At 38.0% G+C, this 8883-nt stretch overlaps 1 protein-coding gene across 2 annotated transcripts in view; it reads right to left on the bottom strand.

Annotated features, from left to right (window-relative positions):
• Positions 1–668: 668 nt before the first annotated feature.
• mxd4 (MAX dimerization protein 4) overlaps positions 669–8883 on the bottom strand; it is a 29514-nt gene continuing 21299 nt past the window's right edge. Inside the window, exons 5-7 of one of the 2 annotated variants that reach the window (XM_081360606.1) lie at positions 4324–4483; positions 3390–3428; positions 669–1855 (exon numbers count right to left, since the gene is read on the bottom strand). In XM_081360606.1, the coding sequence (XP_081216732.1) occupies positions 1755–1855; positions 3390–3428; positions 4324–4483 (300 nt within the window). In that variant the 3' untranslated portion in view covers positions 669–1754. Of the gene's footprint in view, positions 1856–2214; positions 3429–4323; positions 4484–8883 lie in introns of those variants that run through there. The other variant, XM_081360605.1, reaches the window with a different exon arrangement.

Raw genomic sequence — 8883 nt, 5'->3', positions numbered from 1 at the left:
CACACACACACACACACACACACACACACACACACACACACACACAGAGAGAGAGAAAAAAACACCTTTACAATATTATACAACATCTGAATGCATATTACTTGTTCAAAGGTCTCTAGCACAGAACCCTCCCTTCGCAGTCTCTCCGCAAGTTTTCCTCATGCTAAAACGCAAGCGTTCTGCGGGCTACGCCACTCATGCTGACCGGTCAACAAACTGCTTCATGAACACAAATAAAAGCAGAGAGAAAAAGTGGGCAGAAAATATGGGTCACAAACCTACAGTCATATAAAGATATAAATCTGATATTACACCTGATGCCTCCCAAAATTGGGAGGGGTTAGAAAAATAAGTCTATATCTAATAGAATCTATATGGCAGGAATCTTTTTCATGAAAGTTCTTTCTTTCTTCTAGTGCTTTTGTGTGTATAACAAAGGTAAAAGGAATTATATATAGCTATATATTTTCTTCTTGGTCATTCTGGTCTGTTCTTTAAGTAGCCTTGACTCCCAGTCTCCTGTCTCTATGCCATCTAGCTTTCCTGCTGCACAGACTTTAAGCTCAATCAAACATGCTCAGCAGAAAGCTCAATCTGCAAGGCCCAACAAACGCAAAGTATCATCACAACATGCCATCTTTTTTTTTTTTTTTTTTTTTTTTTTTTTTGCGGAGTTATAGAACACACATCTAAGATCCTTGGACACCTGGCTCTTTTCACATAATTATATGTGTACCTGTCTGCTGACATACACTCTTTTATTTATTTTTTAGTGTTTTAAAGCTTTCAAAAACCCTGCAGCCGCTGAATAGCCCTGTCTCTGTCACAAGTATTTCTTTCACCACACTGGAAGCTGACTTTAGCTTGATTTCACATAATTTGCCATGTGATGTGATTCTTAGATAATGCCAATGAAAGCAACAATCTCTTAAAGATTTGAAAAAAAATCTCATGCACAATTCTTTGAACTCTCGATCAAATCATGTTGTTGGAGATTCTGTGCAAGAGTTTGCTTTTTCTTTTTAACAATTCACTTGATCAACATACTGGAACACATTGAAAAAGCATAGTTTTGCTACAACAGTCAGGCATATATCCATGACATAAATGTAAACTCTTCAATGGAAAAAAAAATACTTTACAAAAAGATATAAAATAAAATAGTAAAATGAAATAAAATAAAAACATGCTCCCTCCTTTAAGTGTTTGCAGAGAATGGAGAGATAAAATAATAACAATAAAAAAAAAAAAAACCTCAATGAGTTGGTCACAATATGCACCATAGTATTGAAACAGTGCTGCTTACCAAATACACCCAGTCTCCACCCCTTTACAAACAAAATTATCATATTGCTGTATCTTTGCTTTTATGGGCAAAGGATCAAATACTACCATCACCTTAAGCACACTTTAACACTAAAACAGGAACTACCATTGGGAGAGGGTGGGGAGGACTTGAGCTGCCATTAATGATTGATTCCAATGCTCTTCTCCCAAGGTTTTCCACTTCATTGTTTGAAATACAAAACACATCGTAGGCATAAGGACAATAAAAGACAGCTATTATCAAACTAAAAAAAAAAAAAATGAAAAGAAAAGAGCCTCAAGGTCAGAGTTGATTAGATAACGCTTTTCAATGGGGTGAGACGAGCTGCCAAAAGAGGAGATGACCAGTGTCGCTGATGTGGGTGATGTTGCATGGCAGAATAGAAAAGCACATTTTCGGAAAATTAAAAGAAGGAGGTCAGAGGTGACTAACCAATGTTTCTCGTCACCTTGTGCCAAAGGCCAAAGAAGAGTCTATTCTGAGGATGGAAGCTGCGGGGTGGCTGGCAGGTAGTGGATCCGAGCAGGGCTGGAGGGATGTGTCAAGGAGATGATGGGAGGAAAAGGGATACGACCAGTCAAGGCACAGTATGACGGTTGGAGATAAGGAACAAATGCCAGAGTTCTCCCAAACATTATCCTGGCCTCATGTTCTGTCATTATATATATATATATATATATATATATATATATATATATATATATATATATATATATATATATATATATATATATATATACACACACACCTCTATTTGTCTTTTAATCAAGGACTATTTAGGAAAATATAATACAAAATCTGCTACAGAAGATATAAACTACACTTCAAATCACCAGTATGTTTTTGGCTTCTTTTTTCAAAAGTAATTTCTTTCTTTTTTTCAAAAGTAATTTCTTTCTTTTTTCAATTATTTTGGTCTAACCTGCTTTAAAAACTGGGACTGTCTGAAAAGTTGGAATTCCTAGCACAAAGAACTTTCTTTTATATACTGAATATTGCACACTGCACTGCATATAAACTGCTGAAGAATAAAGGCTTCAAAAATTATTGCAATTAAGTTACAGGGAAAAACATAGGACTAAAAGCATCATATTAATTATATTCTGATAGTACCAACACCTCGACAAGTGTTTTTTCCCCCATCTCTACACCTTCACATGCACAGTCATGCAGTTTTGACTTGTCAGTTTGATTGCTGGCCACACACACACACACAAAACAAAAAACAGTTGAAAAAAAAGAAAAAAAAACTACTCATCTTCTCAAGTCTTTCAGGCTTGGTCCAGAATAATTTTACTGAATTAGAAAGCTGTAGCTTTCCAAGTTTAATGCCACATAATTTACTATTAAATTTTACTACTGTTAATTTACTACTAAAACTATCAACAACAGACCGTTGTAGTGATGCATTTGGAGAGCACCATTTCTTTGTTCCATTAGTAGTCAACCATTAGATATTAATATTCTATCTTCTTTCACAAAAAATTAACCAATTAATAAACTTCAAGGTCAATTTAACTTCAAATTTTTAATCTGAAAGAGAATCCATTGATTCCTAGAAGTGCCCAGGAGTTTTAGCCTTTTGCTCCCTTTCCATTAATCTATTAAGGAGTCTATACTGCCTTAGATGACAGAACTGCCTACGTAGATGATAGACAGCAAGGCAGTTACTAAGTTTTGGAACAGAGCCAGTTTCACACCGCAGCAGAAAAGACAAGTTAAAACTGCATTACCACACCACATGTTCTTACTAAAACCACATATTGCTTGTTTGTGTGTATTCGTGGGGTTGGGGGGGGGGGGGGGTCTCTGATATAAAGTGTTGCAAGGGTTGAGAGGGAAGAGAGTTTTCTGATGAGTGGAAGTCAGCCAGGTGTTTCCTGCCAGCTGGGACTGGCTGATGGGTATGTTGGAGGTGACACACTGTAGCGGTCTGATACAGCCTAGCAGATGTGAGCCTGTAATCTGTGGGAATGTGAATGGTGGCCTCCATCGCTGGAGCTGCTCTGCAGGCTGTAGTGGTCCTCACCATCGCTAACACTGTCCACACTATCATTCTCACCTGGCGTAAACTCCATTCCCTCTATGTCAATGTCCACATCTGTGAAAACATAGAAAGTGTTATTTTATACATGAATCAAAGATCCCAAGAATAAAGGAATATTCTTTGTTATATTAAACCTAATGTCTTTGGATGGCAAATATAAAATTCTGAAGCTTGCCACAGACAATAATGCTGACTTGTGTAAAATGGTTATGGTTATACTTGTGAAATAGTATGCTTAACATTATTGTTATTATTATTTGCAGTGCTGCCCGCTTACCTACTGGTGTTCCACAGTACATGTATTTACTGTAAACCCTCTTCATGTTTGTTTATACATATTAAAGTGTGTGAAGAGTTGAAATTACTATCTGTGGTAATCAACAGCACAAGCACACAAACTACAGCTGAATGCAGATCAAATCTGATTTCTGCTCATTTGCTTAATTAACTGTTAACTACAAAATGTATTTACATATTTTACACAAAATGTAAGTCCACTTCTATCTCATTTAAACTGAAAGAGAAAGTTTTAGGATTTTGAAAATTTAAAAACACGGAATAGTATGAAGGAACAGTATGTGTGTGTCTGTGTATATATATAGAAGCGCAAGAACATTAAAACATTCAAAGGCATTCTGAAATTTATTCATTTATCAATTAAACTTGCACTTAAATTGTAATGCTAATTGTATAATTTTTACAGAAAACTAACATTTTTACAAAAAGTCTCAGACATCTGGACCTCACTGTATATACAGAGATTAATGTAGGTCACATGATCTGGAATCAACTATAGTCATACAGCCTGTATAATACATACGATATACACAATATGTGTAGCATATGTAACAGTATGTGTAATTGCTGTAAGTGTAGAACTTAATTTCGTTTTTAAAGGTTTTATTTGATGTATTTCAGCATACATCGGGATATTTCAGCTGTGCTGTACCTTGCTCAGAGTCAGTGGAGATGGTGGAGCCCATGCTGTCAGTGCGAATGCGCTCTAAGCCCTGTACAGAGAGCTGCTCCAGACGCCGTTTGAGGTAGCGATGTTCTCTTTGCAGTTGCTCCTTCATGTTTAGAGCCTTCCTGTCCTGTTCCTCCAGCTTCTGCAGAGCATATGTTTCCACTGATCAAACCACAGAGCACAGAAACACCACACTGCATGACATGTATCTACTAGTCGGCTTGAGCATGCACAGTGCAAGAAATCCACAATTTGTGTGAGGCAAAAAGGGAAACAATCACATGAACAGATTGGTGCATGACTATGGTGCATGACAGGAAACCAGACAGGGTGAGCTGAAATACTGTGTGACAAACAGGAAAGAAACAAAAGGGCCAACAGAGACATAGTACCAGGTTGCCTTAGTCTAGCCTCTGTTTCACAGTGACAGTTTGAACACATTTTCATTCCACTGACGCTAAATGCCCTTTTTCATTAGGCAAATTTAAATGAGTTAGTGACATAATAAATAATAAATAAATAAAAGATAAAAATCTAGTTCTTTCGAAAAAGTTCAATTTTCAAGAAATTTTCAATTGAATGACTCTACAGATGTTACTCATGTTGTTTAACCATCAATCAATAAGTAATAACTGCTTTAGTACACATAGAAAACATGTGCTTGGTACAAAAACTAATAATTATTTCAAGTTTAAAAATAGTTATTCATTCACAAATATATATATTTTTTTCTACATGTATATGCATGATACATCAGTCTTAGCCTTGTGTTTTTTGTTTTGTTTTGTCCATTTTTTATTGTCAACCTATTCTGTTTTGTTTGGTCAAGTTTTGGTTGACTAAAAGTCTGGGAATTTTAGTCGTTTTAGTCATTGAAAACTTGTCATATTTTAGTCATGGTTAAATGATAACTACAATTATTTTGCTCAAAATTACAATCTTGTTTCCTGATAATGATTTCAAGCACAAATCAAGACAATGTCAACTCACACGCACTGTTTATTTTACTCAATTTCTCACCTAGTTTGCTGATTTAAAATGTTTTTTATATAAATTAACACACTCTCTACATTATGAAAACTGGAAAAAGTAAAAAATTTCTCTCAAGCTAAAACAATTCATTTCAATTCAAATTATGTCAAAGTTTTTCTATTAAAACAACAAAAAACAATTGTATTGTCACACTGATAGGGATGCACGATATTGGATTTTTGCTAATATCCGATATGCAGATATTTTTTAACCAATTTTTAGCGATATATATATATATATATATATATATATATATATATATATATATATATATATATATATATATATATATATATATATATATATATATATATATACACTGCTCAAAAAAATAAAGGGAACACTTTTTAATCCGAGAATAGCATCAAGTCAGTTAAACTTCTGGGATATTGATCTGGTCAGTTAAGTAACAGAGGGGGTTGGTAATCAGTTTCAGCTGCTTTAGTGTTAATGAAATTAACAGCAGGTGCACTAGATGGGCAACAGTGAGACAACCCCCAAAACAGGAATGGTTTTACAGGTGGAGGCCACTGACATTTTTTCCCTACTCATCTTTTCGGACTGTTTTTCACCAGTTTTGCATTTGGCTAGGGTCAGTGTCACTACTGGTAGCATGAGGCGATACCTGGACCCTACAGAGGTTGCGCAGGGAGTCCAGTGCCCGGTTGCATAAAGCACCTTAAGTTTTTCCCTTAAGTAATGATACTTAAGGGGCGATTTCCCCTTACCTAAGAGAATAACTTAAGGGTGTTGCATATAATCTCTTAAACGGTTCTCTTAGGTAAGGGAAACATTTAAGTGTTTCACGACAGCGATCCTGGATTCACGTTGTAAAAGTCTGTTGTTGCCATAGATACGCAAAACACTAACACGCCCGCGTCGCGTCTAGGACAACTGTATCACACACCAGACGCGCACTTTCTCAGTTTATGGCCAGCAATATTGTTATGTTTAAGGACATTATGGAATTAAGATAATGTTTGTACGTTATGTTATGACTGTACTGTACAATTAAATATAATCGTTGCTATAAGTCTGCAGTCTGAACACTTTAACGTTACCTCAAAGCGTCCGTTAACTGAATGAATTGAGAATATCACCTGAAAATCCGATACACACTAATTGTAGCCTACATTTATTGAATGGTAGCCGATTTATGCACGTGTAAAACATATCCCACTACTGAAAACTCCCAGTTGCAAAAAAACGCAGTGCTATAAGCAGTTGTAACACCGCAGGTAAAGAGTGGTTGCGATGTGTGACATGGTCAAGGTCGCTCTCTAGTTTGTTAGCGATGTATTGCGCAAATATTGCGCGTCGATCAAATCGGTACTCTTGCAACAATTTTTCATCGCTAAAATGGTCCAAAGGGTTCTCCCTATCCCTAAAAATTCTTCTTGGCACATAATGATCTTCAGCTGGCTCCATAAATTCAGCATGTCGTCTTATTTTTGTCCGCGTTACTCTTAAGGTTACGATTTCCAAACCTTAAGTTATACTTAGGGAAATGACCGTTAAGGGGTTTTATGCAACACTTAACGCTTTTTAAGGGATTATTTAAGTGAAAAAACAGCATTTAAGGGAAATTCTAAATGTTTATGACGTTTCACTTAAAGAAACCCTTAAGTAACACTTAAGGTTTTTTTTCTGCAACACCCTTAGGTTTAAGGGAAACATAAGGGCGAACTTAAGGGAAAATTACACTTAAGGTGCTTTATGCAACCGGGCACAGCTCCTTCCGGATGGCTCATCAATACATGCCATTGCCAGAAGGTTTGTGGTGTCTCCCAGCACAGTCTCAAGAGCATGGAGGAGATTCCAGGAAGACAGACAGCAACTCTAGGAGAGCTGGACAGGGCCGTAGAAGGTCCTTAACCCATCAGCAGGACCGGTATCTGCTCCTTTGTGCGAGGAGGAACATGATGAGCACTGCCAGAGCCCTACAAAATGACCTCCAGCAGGCCACTGGTGTGAATTTCTCTGACCAAATAATCAAAAACAGACTTCATGAGGGTGGCCTGAGGGCCCGACATCCTCTAGTGGGCCCTGTGCTCACTGCCCAGCACCAGGGAGCTCGATTGGCATTTCCCATTGAACACCAGAATTGGCAGGTCCGCCACTGGTGCCCTGTGGTTTTCACAAATGAGAGCAGGTTCACCCTGAGCACGTGACAGACAGGAAAGGGTCTGGAGAAGCCGTGGAGAATGTTATGCTGCCTGTAACATCGTTCAGCATGACCGGTTTGGTGGTGGGTCAGTGATGGTCTGGGGAGGCATATCCATGGAGGGACGCACAGACCTCTGCAGGCTAGACAATGGCACCCTGACTGCCATTAGGTATCGGGATGAAATCCTTGGATCCATTGTCAGACCCTATGCTGGTGCAGTGGGTCCTGGGTTCCTCCTGGTGCACAACAATGCCCGACCTCATGTGGCGAGAGCATGCAGGCAGTTCCTGGAGGATGAAGGAATGTTACCATTGAAGGGCCACCACGCTCACCTGACCTACATCCAATAGAACACCTCTGGGACATTGTGTTTTGGTCCATCTGACATCACCTGGTTGCACCTCAGACTGTCCAGGAGCTCAGTGATGCGCTGGTCCAGATCTGGGAGGAAATACCCCAGGACACCATCCGTCGTCTCATTAGGAGCATGCCCCGACGTTGTCAGGCATGCATACAAGCACGTGGGGGCCATACAAACTACTGAGTACCATTTTGAGTTGCTGCAATGAAATTTCAGCAAAATTGACAAGCCTGCTGCATCATTTTTTCACTTAGATTTCCGGGGTGTCTTTGAATTCAATCCTCTGTAGGTTGATCATTTTCATTTCCATCAAACGATGTGGCATCCTTTCGTTCATAACACATTACCCAGTCCATATTAGTATAGATATCCAGCATGATATTTTTCCCCATTGAGATCTGATGTGTTTTCAAAGTGTTCCTTTAATTTTTTTGAGCAGTGTATATATATTCTTTGTATGGACATAACACCTCTCTCCTGTTTAGGAATTATAAATGAATTATTTTCAATTTTAGTTAGGCTACGTTCACAAAGCAAGCCTTAGTGCTCAATTCTGATTTATTGCTCAAAACTTTTGTTTGGCTGTTCACGTTATTTTTAAAAGTGGCTAATATCAGATTCGAGTCTGAACAGCTCACGATCCCAAACTCACACACATGCGCAAAAGAACAATAACAAAGATGGCACGCAGCACAGAATTATACAGAAGAAAACAGAAAAACAAGTTCATTTGTACAGTGATGTGCTGTGGAAGCTAGCGAATCTCTGCACAGCCGATAAAGAGGACACTGACTAGGATGAGATGTTTTTCACATACAGTTTTTCCTAAAGTTTTGCTTGTATAGAGCTTTCACTGTAATACATTAGTATAACAGCTCACCATCCCTCCACTGACTAACTTCACTGCAGTATACCAAATTCACGGAGTGACCAAATAATTAATGGTATGTAAAATCTTTGGATTGGCTCCCATCAGTGCTGA

The sequence above is a fragment of the Scardinius erythrophthalmus genome, assembly GCF_964197995.2.
Source record: "Scardinius erythrophthalmus genome assembly, chromosome: 3".
Taxonomy (NCBI): domain Eukaryota; kingdom Metazoa; phylum Chordata; class Actinopteri; order Cypriniformes; family Leuciscidae; genus Scardinius; species Scardinius erythrophthalmus.
This window is presented reverse-complemented; position numbering and strand designations above follow the sequence as displayed.